Consider the following 17,735-nt stretch of genomic DNA (forward strand, 5'->3'; position numbering starts at 1 on the left):
TTTTCCCTTTCAGAGCGGTGGGCTGTTCTGGACACAGGAGGCTTCATCTTATTTCTGACTCTGGTGCTTATGAACCGTGTGAGCCAGGGGAGGGCAGTTAGGTTCTGGAGGCCTCTGTTTCCTCATCTGTAGGATGCAGAGGCATGGTGCGGAGTTCCCTTCCCTCGGATGTCCTGTGGTCTGAATCTGCTGTGTGAAGGCTGGGCTCGTTTGGCGGCAGGCCCTGCCCTCTGGGGGCTCCTGGGCACTGGAGCAGTAGTTCGGGCAGTTACATTGCAGGTCCTAACTTCAGGATAGCTTTGAAAACAGATAAAAGAAGAATGCCTCAGTGGTTATTACAGCATTTTCCTTCTAAAGATAGGGTTTTCCTTCTTAAAACCACCTTAGTTTCTTTGATAGCTGGTGGATGTGTGCTGAATGCTGTTGAGATTCATGTAGATATGGAAATCCTTAGAGTTTCAGAGCCAATTTGCATGTCTCGATGGGTATACCTCCAGCGTTTCTCATTTAGTACTGTTTACCTTCCATTTCATCTGCCTCTGAGCATTTGGAGAGTTTCTGATAATGCCTACCGTATTTCTAAGACCAAAAGCACACACTCTGGTGCAGTGTGTTTTGCAGGTTTGCCCATTTCTAGGGTAGGTGACGTTGGCAGGCACCTCCCATGGGCACCGAACTCGGTAACTTTCTGGTCTTCCTCAGGATAACTTCTAGCATGTACAGTTTCCAGTGAGGGGCTTCGAACTCACCTTGTACCTTGCACTGATTGAATTCCTACTTTCTGCCAGGCGCTTGGGTCCCGATTCAGAACCGCCAGCCTCCGCCCGGTGTCTGGAGCAGATCCTCCACACTTCTCATCCGTCCTCAAGGCCCTTCCTGGTCTGGTCCTCAGAGGGCTTCAAACCTCATTTCTCCCAGCTTTAATTCACCTTTACCGTATCCTAAGTAGAACCATTGGCCATTCTCCATCCTCCGAGGTCCCTGGGCCCTTAATCCTGCTTCAGGACGCCTCTGTGTCCATTTCCATGTGCCCAAACCCTCCTTGGGGCCGAGGTCAAGTAGCTCCTGTTTCCAGCACCCTTTCCTTTGGTCCTCCCCACTCAGGGAAGGCGTCTCCTTCCTTTAGCACCTCACCTGGATCTCTCAAAGCTCTTGCCGATCTTGACCTTGTATTACTTAACCGTTTGATCGTGTTTTGCATCCTCGTGGGCAGCGTCTGTGTCGGACTCGGCTCTGTGCCTCCGAGTCTTCTAGTCCTTCTCTTCTGGGCTTCAGACCGGTTGGCCTCTGGCCTTGGGTGCACACAGAGAGGAGGGGCAGGACGGCTCTCGCAGCTCTGTGTGTTGCTCCCCCCGCCCCGCCATCGTTTTCCCAGTCGCCCTGAGTGCAGCTGCTTTGTAGCCACTGCCCATAGTGGGCTATGCCTGCCCAAGCCCACCCTTTTGTAAGCCCACTCAGGCTCTTTCTCCCCCTGCAGCCAATTGGCCATCGGCACAGGCGGGCGCTGGTGGGGGACGTGTGTTCTGTGGCCTGTGCCCTCTGGACCTGCCTGGCTCTGTGCCCTGGTGGGTACGACTAAGCTCTTGCAGGAGTGATGCTCGGTCAGTTGGTGCCCTGCGGTCCATCCATCAGGGCCCAGAAACACGGTCGGAGCAGTTTTTCAAAAGGCATGTGACTCGCTGGAAGCCTGGGGTCCCTCCGTGAAGCCGATGCTCTACCATTTCTGCCACCATCTTCCACACCAGCAGGGCCCCCAAACGTGCATCCCAGCCCAACCTTGCTGAGAGCCCTCTGGCCCTTACCCCGCGTCCCGTTGTGGCTGGGCGGGCCCAGCGTTCCCAGGCGTAGAGGGTGGAGCGAGCAGGGCACCAGCGCAGCTCTGGCGAAACACACCCAGGTTCCTCCTCACAGAGGCGCAGGTGCTTCCCAGGCCTCTTTGTTCTCTGGGGCAGGAGAGAACGTTCGGGGGCAGTGTCCACAGGTCCTGTCCCTGAGGCCGAGGGAAGCTGTGAGCAGGTAGGGCTCCCCCGTCGCTGGGCTGATGGCCGTCTGCGCTTGCCCGCCAGGGCCCACGAGCTTTCTGCAGAGGCCAGAGAGCGGATTAAACAGGGTCCTGGCGCTCCACGCCCTGGTCCTTAAAGTCGGCGCATGTCTCTGCCGCCCTTTGATGGGGTGGGAGGGCACTTTCTGAGGCTTCCACCCCCTGACCGCACAGGCCTCAGGGCAGTGGGTGTTCTACCCACTGCCATGTCAGGCCCATGGAAATGACATATGTCTGGGTGGGTCTTCAGGCCCATTGGGTCTGCTGTGACCTGTCTTTGTCCATTTATTGCCTGGCCCCCAAATGTCCCCAGTCTAATGGGGACATGGGATGCTTTGGGTTCAGTGGACCTTGAACTGCCAGGGTGTGGCCCTGTGCCTGGTGTGTGATCACCAAGTAAGCAGCGCGAGGTCCCTGGGTGAAGACTTGGGGAATCGTCTCAGTACACACCTGCCCTGGTGCTGCGGGGTTCTGACTGCTGGGCATCTGGCCTTATTTCTGACAGGGGTCCCGTGTCTGAAACTGGCTCAGACCAGGCCCGGGTCAAGGAGCACGACTTTCAGTGGGGTTATGCCCCTCAGCCTCCTGTTCGCTCACTCTTGTTTCCTTCTACAGTTGTGTGGACTCCGCCTGCGTGTGCGGGCAGCCAGGGCTGGGTCGGAGGGCCATCTGTTTCGCTCCTTGCAGCACCGTCTCCTGTTGTCTATCGGCCAGTTGGCCTTCCTTGGCTGGTAACCTGGCCTGTCGGTCATTAGGCTAATTGCTGGCCCCTGGCTTCTGGCAGTTACATACATACCATCACCAGGCCATTGTTGCTTTGGGGCCAGGTTTAAGTGCTGGAATCAGAGAGCGGCCACAAAGCCCGTTACCAACAGGCCACGCGTCGTGACAGCCTCTCTTGAGAGTGGAATTGCTGGTCACCTGGTATGTGGGTGTCCAACCGCCAAAGTGTTTGAACTATTTTACGCTCTTTCCAACAGTCCTCTGAGGGATCTGGTTGCTCCACATCTTTGCCAATACTTGGTGGTGGTGATCATTTTTACATTAAATTTTAGCCGTTCTGGCAGGTATGTAGTGTATCTCATTTTGGTTTTGTTTTGCATTTCTCCAGTTACTGTTGATGTTGAGCATCTTTTCTGGTGCTTGTTGACCGTTCATATGTTTTCTTTTGTGAAATGTCTGATTCAATCTTCTGCCCACTTTTAAAAACTGGGTTATTTGTCTTGTCATTAAGTTGTAGGAGTTCTTTATATATTCTGGATACAAGCCCTTTATCTGGATACAGACATATGTATTCTGAATATTTTCTCCAAGTTTTGCTTCATTTTTAAAGCAGTGTCTTTCCAAGAGCAGCAGTTTTTGATTTTGATGAAGTCCAATGTCTTTTGGTGAATAGAAGTTCCTAATTATAACGTAGTCTGTTAAGCCAGAAGGGAGTGCCATGATATATTTAAAGTGATGAAAGGGAAGAACCTACAATATTGAAGAGTTATGAGGATATTCTACTATATCGTCTAGAAAAGATCTGTATGATTTTGTCTTTCTCATTTTGAACTTCAGTCTGTCTGGAGGTAGTTTTTGGGTGTGTTGTGAGGTAGAATGCAGCTCGTTTTTTTCATGTGGATATATTGATGGAATTGATCCAGCATCGTGTATTGAAAAGACCATCCTTTGTCCACTCCAGTAAATGGCGTTTGGTTGTAAATCAGGTGACCATCTGTGTAAGGTCTCTTTCTGGATTCCATTTTCTTTCTCTGGGCTATTGATCTATCTGTGTATCAGCAGTAAATTAATATCAGGTTGTAAACCATCCAGTTTTGTTCTTCTGCAGGACTGTCTTGGCCATCTGGGCGGTTCACGTTTCCATGTAAGTTTTAGGACTTCAGAATCAGGTTGTTGATTTCTACCAAAAAAAGGAAAAAAAAAAGCCATCTAGAACTTTGGGGTTCAGGGGCTCTGTACAGTGGTGAAGCTTCCCATCCGTGAACATGGTATGCCCCTCCGTTTACTGAGGCCTTTGCCTTCTCTCAGCAGTAGTCTTCATTTGGCACCTCTTTAGTTTGAGATATTATTGGATATTTCATTTTTTAATTCTATTGTTAATAGTTTTTCAAATTTTGTCTTTAAAATTTTTGTTGTTAATCTATAGATACCAATCGAATTTTATATATCACCCTTGTGTCTAGCAATTTTGCTAAATTCCCTGTTTTATTTCTAATGTCTATAAGTGTAAATTCTCTTAAGTTTTCTATACATATAATCATTAGCAAGTAACAGTATTTTTATTTTTATTTTTTTAATAGTGTTTATTTATTTTTGCTTGTTGACAGTTTGCTTTATTTATTTATTTATGGCTGTGTTGTGTCTTCGTTTCTGTGCGAGGGCTTTCTCCAGTTGTGGCAAGCGGGGGCCACTCCTCATCGCGGTGCACGGGCCTCTCACTATCGCGGCCTCTCTTGTTGTGGAGCACAGGCTCCAGACGCGCAGGCTCAGTAATTGTGGCTCACGGGCCCAGTTGCTCTGCGGCATGTGGGATCTTCCCAGACCAGGGCTCGAACCTGTGTCCCCTGCATTGGCAGGCGGATTCTCAACCACTGCGCCACCAGGGAAGCCCCAGTATTTTTATTCTTTTCATGTTCTCATATCTTTATTTTTTTTCTTGCCATACCGAAGTAGTTGGGACCTCTGGTGTAACGTTAGCTACAGGTGGTAGCACAAAGCATTCTCATCTCATTCCTCTTCTCAAGAGGAAAGTATTTAACTGTTCACCCCCTGGCAGTTATGTTTGCTGGGTGAGCAGGCAGCTACAGGAGGAGTTACTTTCCTGACACATGCACAGAATTCTCAGAAGAAGGAGCCGTTCAGTGGCAAATCCGCCACTAGTTGCTCCTCCCGCGCACTAGTTTCCCGCACACTAGTTGCTTACCGCACACTAGTTGCTTCCTGCACAGTAGCTATTTTTGCTGTGTCATCTTCTGTCATGTTGTGCACTGCAGCCACAGTTCAGTTCTCATGTTATCAGTCCCATCACTTTTCAGATTAGAACTTTCTTTTTCTGTCATTTAGGGAGATTAGTATAATCTGTGCCTCTGCTGGGTGAATGTTTCGGGCATTTGCTTATTCTTTTCAGCTTATTAAAGTGGCCAACTCTCTCTTTAGTTAGTTCTCCTGTTTCAGGAGTTCCACTGCCAATCCCATGGGCTCTACAGCAAGACTGTGGAACTGAAAATCTCAGCAAAGAAATCAATTTCTCTTGTAGGCAGAAGCTGTCGTGAACTACTTTTTCATGGTTAAAGGTGGATGTGTTAACATTAAATTTATATGTAATATACATGATTCTTTTTCCTTTAAGCTGCAATTCCATACTCTCTCAGACCCAATGAAGTATGTGGACTGAGCACTGAGATTGGGATCAGAAAGCCTTGGTTGAAACCCTGATCCTTCTACTGACGATTTGATCATGGGTAATAATGGTATTATGATGATAGTACCTGGGGGGCCAGGCATTTTGCCCGTTGTCTTCACTGCTGTATTTCTTGCTTCACTAGTTGGTGTTTAGATTGGAGGACCATGTATCTAATAAGAAGTGGGACGTTTTTAAATGTACTCTAAGGTCCTTTGTTTTCTTATTTCTTGGGGTATTCTTTCTTTTTCTACAATTCTTTCATATTCTTCACATGTTACCAATTGACGATTTAATGCTGAAGCCTGTTCATTGTTTTATTATCATTTATTAAAGACCATTTTTTAAAGGGGAAGGTGTTTATCACATATGCCGTTTAGAACTAAATGGAAAGCAAATTTCGAAAGGGTTTACATTTAGGAATTTATGATTCGGTTTTTAACCACATAATGTTAAATCTGTTTCTTTTTGTTTTGTCTTTTCGTCTTATTTTGTGTCTTACTGAAAAATTGTTTTTTTTTAAAAAAAGAAAAGTTGTTTAGAGGGCAGAGACCTAGAGCCAGACAGGTTCCTGAAAAGAGGTGACCCGCGTGTCTTGTCTGTGCTCAGTGCCCCTGTCCACTAAGTGGCTGTGCGTCACCATCGGGCGCCGGACTGCTCTCCACCAGGGCTTAGCCTGTGGCATCCGGCCCGCACTCATCCCCTCAGTGGACGGGGGCCTGCGCCACCACTGACACCATTTAGCACGTACGTGTGAATGCAGTGTGTGCAGGGCTCTCAGCCCCTGTGCAAGGTGCTCTCACAGAGCTTTCAGGGAAAATCCATTTAATGCCTCTCTTAGACCCCAGCTGCACCCGTGGTGATTATATCTTTAGCTGCGCCCCACCTTCATTTCACTCCCTTTTTTGAAGAGCTGTTGAGGAAGAACAGGAGGAAATCGATTTTGAGGAAATTAAATTTTCTTCTAAAGCAGGATGATGTGTTGGAACAGGGCAGGGGAGCAGGGTCTGGAGCCGCCCGCCTGGTCGGCGTTTCGAGGGCAGGGGTGCGGGCCCGGGGCTGCGTGTGTGGGCGCCGTCCGCAGGGCGGGCGGCCACGCTCTGCTCACGTCTCCCTTGTCCCTCAGCTGCAGATGGCAAAGTCGTGACGTGCGCCGCGGTGTGGAGGATGCCAGCGGAGCTGGAGCCCGGCGGCCACGAGTCCCCGGAGGATGCAGCGAGCCCTGCACACGCCCTGGAGTTGCTCTGTCACCTGGGCCCTGCGGCCCACGGCAGCACTGCCTGGTAGGTTCCGCCCCTGCGTGCCCAGGCAGGCTTGGAGGCAGGCCCCCACCACAGAGGCCTCTCTGCATAAATTGCTTGCTTCCGCTCTCTCTTTAGTGCTAGTTGTTTCCCAGATGAGAGAAATCTACGGACACCCTGCTGCACACGCACTGAGAAAAGCTGCGTCCAGATCCTTTTCTTCTAAAGTCAGTCTTGCTGGGTACCTGCCGGGAGGATGGCAGTCAGGTGCCGTCCAGCACTTAAGCACTGCATTGCTTTTAACCTCATAGATACACCTTCACTCAGCAATCCTGTGCATAAATTAACTTATTTGTTACCTTGGGTTGAAGGCTTATGATGTCTTCTTCTGTGGACCAAGTGTGGACGCCCCGTGTGCAGGTCGTGCTGTGCCCACAGCCCTCTGAGGCTTCATCCTGCATTTATTTCCCCAAGTGTCCTGTGCAGTCTCAGGACGGAGGGACGCCACCAGCATCCCTCAGGGCTCCCAGGCCCCTGGCTGCCCGCGTGCTGCGATGGCTGGATTGCTGTGCCCCCTGCAGTAACGCACAGATACTCCTCACGACGCTCATGGCTCACGTGTCGAGTTGCCGAAGCCTTGGCAAACTCAGGGGGCCGTGCTTTCTAGAAGGGACCGTGGGAACGTACCCTTGTTATGGGTGTTGACGGTTACAACAGTAATTGTTTTGCTTAATACGGTCACACTCCCACGTGTGCGTACGTGTGCGTGCGTGTGCTTGTGCGTGCATGTGCGTGTGTGTGCAGGTACAGGAGAAAGAGCCTCCGTGTAGTCACTTCTTAGTCACCCCTACCGATTAAACAATTTAATCCAGCAGGTATTTATTAAGCACCTGCTGCACACGCCTGCCAGGCTCCAGGGGCCCAGGGTGACGGGTCAGGGGACCTGGCCTCGAGGAGTCACGATCTCTCGGGGAGGCGGTGGTGTAAACATCTAACCGAGACCCAGGGCAGGTGGGGACCACGCTGGAGTCGTTCTGAACTGTGTGCCGTGGGCCCCCCGAGGAGAGAGTCCCTAATTTTTACTAGAGGAATTGATGACGGAGTCTCTGAGGAGGTGACGTTTGGAGCTGGGGCTTATACTGGTCCCCACGGTCAGCTGCGTTTGGAGGAGGGGAGGGCGGGGGGAGCAGAGCTGGGGGCCTGCGTGGCCAGGGCCCTGGGGGGCCTCCGTCTGTCGGTCTGTGTGTGGAGGTGGTTAGCAGGTGCCAGGTCGGGCTTGTTGCTTTTTCCCAGGAGGTCGGCCATCTGCACAGAAGGGGTTGTCCTGCCCCCTTGTTTGCCCCCCTGCGCTGCAAACCACACAGCTGTTCGGAGCCCACGTCTCAGGTGGCAGCCCTGCTTCCCCAGCAAACATTTGCACGTGTGTGTGTGAGTGCGAGAGTGTGTGCACATATGTGTGTGCATGTGTGCATGCACGTGTGTCTGTTCCAGGAGCTACCCTGGCACTGGGGAATGGGTGAGTGAGACAGTGCAGACCCGCAGTCATTTCGGGCGAAGCCGGCATATACAGGCGGCGTACGTGCCTTTGGCGAGTGCAGAGAGGGGTGAGCGCCGGGAAGGGACCTGCCCCTGTGGACGAGGGGATGAGGGAACGAGGGGCTAAGGGAGGGGCCGTCGTCCGCTCCCCGCTCCCCGCTCCCCACCTGGACCCAAATGCTCCATCAGAGCTGCTGTCGTGGGGGAGCAGGCCGTGCCCGCCCATGGGCATCATTGGGAGATGGATGTAGCGCGCCTGCACTCTCACCTGTGAAGGGAGCATGCTAGGAGGTGAGTGTCGGTGTTTAGACCCGTCCTCCTCGGAGTCTCCTCGGAATGCCGTTACTCCCGATTTGCTGCTCTTGTTCAAAGTGCTTGAAGTCTTTTTTGTCATCCATTGCATCGCTCTGTGTCTTTGACCTTTTCACCTGTGGCTGCAGGTGCGGTTGTAGCAACAGCTCAGAGAGACCCTGCGTGGCCGCCCGTCTCCCCCAGCAGGGACCATGCACCACTGCCATCGAGGCAGCCCACAGCCCCACGCAGGTTCATGTGTTCCGCACCCCCGCCTGTGTGTGCGCTGAGTTCCCTGCATGTCATCACGCGTGTCAGTCTGTGTAGTCACCACCACGATTGGGGCACAGAACCAGGATCTCTCGGGCCGCCCCCCCACGCCCCGCCCTTCATCCCTGGCCACTGCGAGCCCGCGCCACCCGGTGCGCCGTCACCGGGAGAGCATTCTGCACGTGGAGTCACGCCATGTGCATCTGATGGCGGCTTTTGCTCATCGTGCCTCCTTCCTTCTTACTCTGAGTAGGACTCCGGGTGGGGTGGACACAGTTCGTGTAAGTGTTCCCCTGTGGAGCATCTGGGTCCCCGGCTTCGGGCTGTTGTGTGTAGAGAGCCTCTGAACAGTACCCTGCGCACCTGGGTCTCCACTCTCCTGGCCAGGTACCTGGGGGCAGCCGCTGGGCCGTGCGGCGCAGTGTTTAGTTTGGTGGAAACGACTGTGCTCTGCTCCAGAGGGGTCGTGCCAGCCGTGTGTGCGGGTCCAGTCTCGGCATCCTCCTCAGCATGTGGGGTTGTCGTGCACGTTCTCTTAAGTATCCTCGGTGGTGTCAAAGTTTCATTATTAGGTAGGGAATATGAGTTTTGGAAATTTAAGTCTGGTGGATCCGTGGAGGTGAAGGACCCTGTGGTCAGACATGAGGCAGTCGGTGTTCTGTGTTCACTTGCTTGCTTTCCTTTAGGCTTGTTATTTGTGCTGAGAGCAGTTCCAGGAGAGGGGCTCCCAGATGCTCTGACCATCGGCTACTGCTGGCCAGAAGGGAGTGTCCAGGAACGCCACACAGTCCCAGTGCCCTGGAGTCGTGGCTGCGCTGACAGGCAGAGGCGTGGGGCTCCTGTCCTCAGGACCCCTCAGCCTCTCCTGTTCTGGAGCGGCGGGGCATGGGGTAGACGGCTCCCACGTCTGCATCGCCGCAAGCAGGGTCAGCTAGTGCACGGTGGGTCTCTTGTGCTCACCTTCCCCGAGGTGGCCGTAGGGTCACTGGAAAGTCACCTGTTTCTGTAGATCAGGTCTCCATTCCTGAAAAGGAGGTGAGACATTTCTCGTTGTGCTGATGGCAGGGTCTCTGGAATGTGGTACTTTGCGTGGCTGTAAATAAGGCAGTGAAGGGCCTGGTGTAACGTACCCGCCAGACCCTTCCAGGCCTGACTCCCCGGTTTCGCCCTGTGGGGACACAGGTCCCGACTTGACCCAGAGGGGCCGCCCCGTGACCTGCAGCACTCAGCTCCTCTGGGCTGAGTGTCCCCTCCTCAGAGAGGCCCTTCCTAACCATTTTCTCCGAAATGATCACTGCTCCAGCCCCACTCACGCCTTTCTGTCATTTTACCCAGTCCTATCTCGTCATAGCAGTCACCACCTCCTGACCCTCCTCTCTGCGCATACTCCTGCGTCTTTCTCTGTAGCCTGAGCTTCCTCTGGGCAGGGGCCTGTCAGGATGCAGGCTGCGTCCTGTAGCCTGCATCAGCACCAAGGACAGTGCCTGGCACACGGAGCGCTCCGCCGGGTGCTGAGTGCAAAAGGGAGAGAATTGGGGCCGCAGAAACGATGCCGAGTCGTGACTGTGACCCTGTAAAGTGGGGACCGCTGTAGGTAAGTTAACTGTAGGCCAGAGAGAGGAGGAGATTGCGTCCAGGGTCCCTCGCTCCTCGGGGGAGTGACTGGGCCTCCCAGCTGGGCAGTCTGGCTGCAGGAGCGCACCTGCAGAACGCGGATTGGGAACCACCTGTGGCCGTCATTCTGTGGTTTGTAAGTGGTGTCAGGCGCTGGGAGTATAGATGCATCTTCATCAGAATAAGTTTGGGGGGTGTTCACGCATATTCCTGCTGGTCCTTTCTGGATGATCAGTGTAAACGAATTCTGCTCTCGAGGGGACCCCCTCATTTTGCCGATACTAGAGTCATCATCTTTTCTGGCATGCTTCTCCTCTCCCTCCTGGTTCGCTCCTGCAGTCAGCGTGGTGATTGTGGAAGAAACGGTGGGCCTGGCGTCCGTGGCCCTGGGCTCTGCCTGCAGATCTGTAGCTAATTCACGGCATCCCTTTGGCGAGTAGGTCAGTTTGGGCCTCATTCCCTCGTGTGTAGAATGGGTTGAATTCAGGAGTCTCTGATGTTCTTGCCAGCTCTAAATTCACTGGATGCAGTGAGCTCTCTTTCACACCTGCTCAGTGCCGCGTGCCTTTCCCTGAATCTAGTCATAACTCATGACCCTCTTTCCACTCTGCCTGTCACACTGAGGTGAGGGGCACTGGCTGCTCTGCTGCTCAACAGACACACGGCCGTGACCACGCCTCTCACGTGAGGTCCTCCTGGGTGAAGTCAGTGCAGCTGGTGGCGGGCTGCCTGCAGGGCTTGGACTGAGCCATGAGGATGCTTTTACCGAACTGTGGCCTTTTCACCACTTTCAGGGCATCTCATCCCGTCATACTCCAGGTTATGTATATTAGCTGCCTTAAATCCTTTTGGAAGGATATGGGATGTAGATAAGTAAAATTAATAAAATTTTACCTTGTTATGTTAAAGACACTGAGGTGAGAGTTCGTCCTAGTGTCACACGTGTAGTTGACACTCTTTCCCTTTTCGGGGGTAGGTGAGGAAGGGCTGCTGACAGCTCCCCCTTTGTGTGCTGTGTGCTCGTTCTTCTCTGGAGTTAGGGGTCTCCCAGGGTCAGTGCTGACACTGACGGGGGATGCGTTTTATCAGCATGTGCAGTGTCTACATGGGCACTGAGCTGGGCACGTGGGGGGCTGCAGACCCACCGAACTCTCTAGGGCCTCCTGGCATTACACTCCTGTCTCCTGTGTACACCGGCGTCTTTTGGAGCCCCGATGAAGGCGAGGTGTTTGGGGACGTGGCAGGTAAGAGCAGGAAGGAGGTGACAGTTCTCTGGCTCTGGCTCCCTATGAGGTAGGGGCTGTGTCACCGTCGAGATTGGCCCAAGGGCTGATTAGCCACCACGGGGTGATTTTGTGGCTCTCCGTCTCCTTCTGACGGTGAAGAGGCTCCAGCTGCTGAGGAGTTACGCGCCTTGGTTGTGGGTTAGTGCGTCCTGCTGGAGAGTGGAAGCAAAGTCAAGATAATGGAAACACGCACCATTTCCCAAGTGGTGCGTCAGGAGCAGTCATACAGATTGCAGTGTTCCATGGACGGTGAGAGTCTCCTTAAGGGAGAACCCACTAAAATCGGAAACCAGCAGCTTTGGGGGGTGGAAGCGAAATTAGTGGCGGTCAGCGGCAGCCCCTGCTCACACACCCTGCCCCCCCCAGATTGTGGAGGGGCCGCGACGGGCTGGGTTAGCCTCACTACGGGGGACGTGCCGGGTCTTTCTCTGATGTACTTGCAGATGCCCGTGACACTTGCACAGTGACCGCTGACCTCTGCTTTCTGGGGGGAAGATACCTCTGCAGTGCAGATGGAGGTAAATATCACACTGGAATGCCAGGCCGGCTGAGAGGGTCAGGAATTCCTGGGAAGCGGGTGTGCATGTTACTGTTCTTATTAGAAGGAAAAAGGGCCGTAAGCTTTGGTGTTGAGCTTAGAGAGGAAAGAGAAGAAAAGAAACTTGTGCAGGTCTCCAAATACTTGGGGTGGTTTGGCCAGAAGAAAGGATTTGGCCTCATCTCTGATTTTGTGTTTCTTCTTTTCACTTCAGTGTATAGAACAGTGTAAGTTGACTTGGGTGAATGTTACAAAGAGTAAATTCAAAGTTATCCTTAGTATCTTTTCAAAGTTGTCTCTGAGGATACATAAAAAAAGATGTTTGAAATTTTCAGAGATCCTACGGTATGATTCTGCTGCCAGTGATGGTGGAAACGTCTCTGTGATTATGACAGTGTCATCACAGAAGAGCTATCAGATTTTTATAAGGTCCAGGTTTGTGCTTTCTGGTTTCGTCCAACCTAGATGTACTTAGGTGTAAGGTTTTTAAACTGGAGCCCTGAAGTTGCTTCCCTGGTTACTGGCTCACCGCTAAAGTGGTCCGCTAGCTTCAAGAGAAGCCTGGAATGAGGCCTCGCATCCCTTACGTTGTAGGAGAAGAACAGTCTGTGGTTTTACAGGACAATATAAAGATGTCTTCCTCTTTCACTTCGGCTAAAGTCTCATTTGTCAAATGGGGATGGTCGTCAGAGCCACCCTGGCGCCTTGTGAGCGTCATTGAAGCTAAGTATTAGGAAGCGGGTGATGAGGAAAAAATAGTAAAATGCACTGTACAGATACAGCTTATCTAGGAAGAGTCAGAATACGAAAATCTGAACGTACGGTGCAGAGTATACATAATTATTTATATTACAGGAGAAACTCATATTCTTTCTGAGATCGTAGTTCAAGTTTCCATTAAATACTAGGGTTCAAAGTGTGTTTCAGTTGGTTCTCTCACGAACCCAAAGGGGCTTTCCCAGAACATGCTGGGCAGACATATACCATTGTATCCAGTGGGATAGTTTAGGAGAATGTATTTTTTGAAGTTCTGTTTGTGATTATTTAAACTTGAGGTTTAAATAATTAAAAACTGTAAACCCGAAGGACCACTAACTCTGCCTGGAGAATTTTAAACTGTAGTCGATTTTTCTTCTGCTGTTTGAGAAACGGGGTGTGGGAGGAGGGGGAGAGCAGGGACAGCCAGGGCTGCTGCTTGGGGTTCGGGAGGTGTTTCACGTCAAAATGTGTCATGGCTCCGAGCCAACCCTGAACTTGCTGGTGAGACCCCGGAGCAGAAGGCTTGAGCTTCCTGGACGTGCCGCTAAGCCACACGGCGCCCACCCTGCCCTGCACTTGCCCTCTTCTCCCTGCCTTGGGTGGAGTCTGCAGTGAGCGGCCGCAGTGGGCCTGTGTGAACTTGGACTTCAGGGCTGGTACGAGTCAGCCGTTCCAGGGTTGAGGGCCCTGCACTGCCCCCTGGCTCTGCCCCTCAGCCCTCTTTGGGGCAGAAGGACAGGACAGGAGCCTCGCCCCAGGAGGGCCAGTGCAGCTGTGTGCATCCGCCCTGCGTTGTGACAGGCTCTGGGCCTCGGACGTGTCCCGCCCAGGGAGGCTTCTGAGGAGTGCAGGTCTTTTTGCCCACACACTGTCCGTGGCTGGATTCTTAGTGGGAGGGCGTGTTTCTGTTGAGCCATGCACATGGCTGATGTAAGTGTGTGTGTGCAGGTGAGCAGTGTCAGAAGAAACACAGACTTTGGATAACTAAGTCACCCAGTGCCCAAAGTTCCACAGTCGTGTGTTGTCAGAAAGGGGTACCCGGCAGTGCATAAGCATGATTCTTTCACTACAAGTATCCGTGTGTCTCGGCCACAGGAAACCTTGCATCCACGGACTCAATCACAGCGGGCTTCCTGACTTAATGGTGTAACTCTTAAAGTGACCCTTTTTTTAAATCCTTGTAGCATTTATGAAAAGCTATCTTGTGTTCTGCTGTGATTTTTTTGACTTTTGAGCAGGAAGAAATTAACCAGATTGCCACATCTGTGTATTTTAAGACAGAGATGTACAAACTGGGGAAATGATGTTTTACATTCTTTTTGTAAAGGGTTTTCAAAATTTGGTAACCACTGATAGAATCACCAATGACTTAATAGATTCGCTTCTGCCTTGGGGTTTTCCCTTTTTCAGTAAAGTAGTGACTGTGGGTTTCGGAATGCCCCGGGAACTAGCGGTCTTGGCCCAGCCCCTCGTGTGCTGGCTCTTTGGTTTCCGCAGCACATGCAGCCGTCCCCTGCCTGTCGTGTCGGGGTGGTTTCTGTCCTCCTGGCAGTTATGCTGCCCTGACGGCCCCACTTCCCACCCGAAGAGGCTGCAGGGAATAGGTGGGATATGTCAGTTACGTGAGTTAAAATTAATTTTATATTGAGGTTGTTTTCAGAGTTTCTCAGTGTCCTTTGAGTGTCCTCACCCCAGGTGCCAAAATCCAGAGTGTGAATCATTCATTGTGGAGTCACTTATCTGAAGAAGAGAAGTGTGTGTTTTGTTTGATCAGCATGAAACCTGCCAGATGAGAACCATTGTTCCTGCCATTAGGTCCTTGTTAACTGCCTCAGAGAAGTTTAGATTTGTTTTTAATTTGGGTTTATTTGCAGAAATGGCCCATTTCTTGTGTTTTTCTCTCAGTGATTACGAAGGGATATAGAGTACGTATATTAGGTGTATGCCACTTTGTTCAGGACTTGTTAATATAATTTTATGTCCACTCACATTCACGGGTAGAGTGTGATGAAGCAGAAACGTGGATGATTTTTATGAACAAAGAAATAAACTTAGTTTGGAGTAGCAAGTACGGCAGAAATTCTGGGTTATTTTCTTATGTTTCTAGCACTAGTTTCATGGTGATGAGCCGTGACGCAGTAGAATTTCCTTTTTGTTTTTGCGCTTTGCATACTCCACTGTTCCAAGCACTCGTGGTCGTAGGGGTTGCTCCCTGTAAACTCACCACACTTACTTTCGGACGTGTCGCCCTGGGTAGACAATAAATAGCAGCTTTGCTCAGCAGTTAGGTCCCATGTGATACATGGCGTCTCATTTGGCGACAGTGCTATGTGCACCTTGGGGACCCTCTTCCTTAGGAGGGATCCCGATCCCGTGGCTGTGTTGACTGTCCTGGGTTGATCCCACCCGGAGGAGAACACACAGAATTGGTTTGTTGCAGCTTCCATGGGAGCAGAACTTATAGGACAAAAGGCAAATATGTGAAAGGAATGAGGTGAGAGAAACTAAGAGCTGGGAAGCCAGGGTGAGGCTGACAAGGCGGGAGGCGAGGGTCTGGGCGCATCTGGCTGGTGGTAATCGTGCGGGACTGTCCACGTCAGGGACTGTCCACCGATCGGGACCCACCATCACCCTGCTTGGTGGCCTGGAAAGTGCACTTAGTTCTCCGGGTTGGTCCTCAGTCCTGCTCATGCTTGATGCATCTTTCAGTCACCCCCCCTTAGTGTACGTGTGGGGTTTTGTCTGTTTCTTCTTAGCATTCCTAATAGTGAGCTGCCCAAACTCACCCCTAACATTGGGGTTGGCAGACGCATGTCCCGATCAGAGCCTCCACCAGACGTGCCGGGTGCTGGGCCCCTTCTCGTGTTTTTAGAGCACCTCTCCGGGCTCTGTGGTGGGAGCTGGTGGTGCGGCAGCAGTGAGACTCTGGAGCGTGTCCCATACCTGGAAACGGTGTGTTTACCTCTCCTTCCATGCTCCCCCCGAATCCTCACACCTGGTTTAGACGGATCCCAGGAGAGAAAATCCATGGGCTTTCTCACCATCCCGGGATGGTTGGTGGCTTTCTGCTTAATCTAGTCTTTTTCAAGGGCAGTTAACAAACTGTTAGTGACATAACTCATATAAGTTTTCTGAAGTACCTCTTTCTTCCTCTCCTTTTCTACTTTGGGCATCTCTGGTCATCCAAGTAAATACGGCAAGGTTAACTCCTGTAGCAGGGAAAAGGCAGACATGCACCCTTTCCTTTCAACTGCACGTGAGTCAGAGATTACCCACTTAAATCCCCTCAGAAGTAAATGGCCGATGTTCAGAGGCACGCCTTAATTCCTGGAGACCCTTCCGTGTGGATCTGCCTTCCTCAGGACACAGGGGCCGAGCATGAATGGCCCAGCTCAGGGGCAGATGTTGCATTAGTTCCCAAAAGGCCTTAACTCCAGCTTGCCCAGTGCTCTTGTGTGTGTGTGTGTGTGTCTATGTTTGTGCCTGCATGTGTGTGCATGTGTTGTGCGTGCACATGTCCGTGACTCAGAACGAGTGAGACGAGCTTTGGAACAGACTTGGGCATCTTTCTCACTCATCCCCCACTTCCCCTTTGTCCGCTTATTTTGAAGCTTGGATCCGAGTCCCGGCTCTGGGGTTTACCTGGTCTCTGCCTCACTGCAGCCAGGGCTCCGTGGGGAGCAGCTCGGGTGCCTGGAGCACAGCTGCCCGGGGGCTGGAGGGGGGCTGACACTTGCCTGGCAGTGCAGGGACCTACGCCGTCCCTGAGGGGAGCCAAAGTTCGGGCTAAGATGCTGAGAGACAAAGAGAATGAGAATATGGGGAAGGCTTCCCATTTCGTGTATTAACCTTAACACAGTGCCAAGCAGAAGCCCTTGGTGCAGGGCCTGGGCACTGGGCTCTTGAGCCTAGTCACTGGTTCCTGGGTCGGTAACTCCAGACCCTGGAAGGTTCTCAGACCCCGAGGGGGGATCAGGATGCCTGGCTCACTTTTGGGTAAAGACCACCAGAGGAAAGCCTGGGTGCTGCAGAGAGTGGGTTGGTGATTCAGGACCCCAGCTGCTGGGAGTGAAGAGCAGACAGTGAGACACCATTAAGTTTGGGCACCTTTCAGAGCAGGTGAAGAGCGGAGTTTCTGAACACTCTCGCTCGAGGATTTTTTTCCCTTAAAATAAATCTCCATGGAATTATTTTTGGTGCATGTAAGGGTGATAATTTTAATGTTCAAGGCAAATTTCAAAGTAAGCTTTATGGTTTTTCGAAGGGAAGCTGTTACATTTGGGGTGGACAGTCTTTGTTGTGGAAGGCTGTTGGCATATTAGGGGACATCCAGCGGCCCTGGCCCTCCCAGTCATCATGAAAACCCAAAAGTGCCCCCCCCCAAATACCCCCGGAGGGCAGTGCGGTCCTCAATTTAAGAGGCGCAGCTCTAACTGCATCTGATAATATATATCTAGGACTTATTCAACACCTGCTGTGTGCAGGCACTGTTCTGAATATCACCCTGATCTTCACAAACCAGTACTGTTGACTACTTGTACACTCCTCTTACCCCCACTGGACAGATGAGGAAATCAAAGCACTGAGAGATTACGGCACCCAGAGCTGGGACTCCAACTCCAGCAGGCTCACCTCAGACTCCGAGCTGCCCCGCTGCCCCTCACTGTTCTGGGTCATCTACCTTAGATGCCGTCTGTGTTTTCAGTTGTGCGTATGTTTTGTCTGAGTGTGTTTAGTCTTTCAAAATCCTTAATTC

At 51.8% G+C, this 17,735-nt stretch overlaps 1 protein-coding gene across 4 annotated transcripts in view; it reads left to right on the forward strand.

Annotated features, from left to right (window-relative positions):
- EIPR1 (EARP complex and GARP complex interacting protein 1) overlaps positions 1-17,735 on the forward strand; it is an 88,287-nt gene that overhangs the window by 45,870 nt on the left and 24,682 nt on the right. For all 4 annotated transcript variants that reach the window (XM_030844463.2, XM_030844461.2, XM_030844459.3 and 1 more), the window contains one exon: positions 6,571-6,727. In XM_030844463.2, the coding sequence (XP_030700323.1) occupies positions 6,571-6,727 (157 nt within the window). The remainder of the gene's footprint in view (positions 1-6,570; positions 6,728-17,735) is intronic.

This window comes from Globicephala melas, chromosome 12 (assembly GCF_963455315.2).
Source record: "Globicephala melas chromosome 12, mGloMel1.2, whole genome shotgun sequence".
Taxonomy (NCBI): domain Eukaryota; kingdom Metazoa; phylum Chordata; class Mammalia; order Artiodactyla; family Delphinidae; genus Globicephala; species Globicephala melas.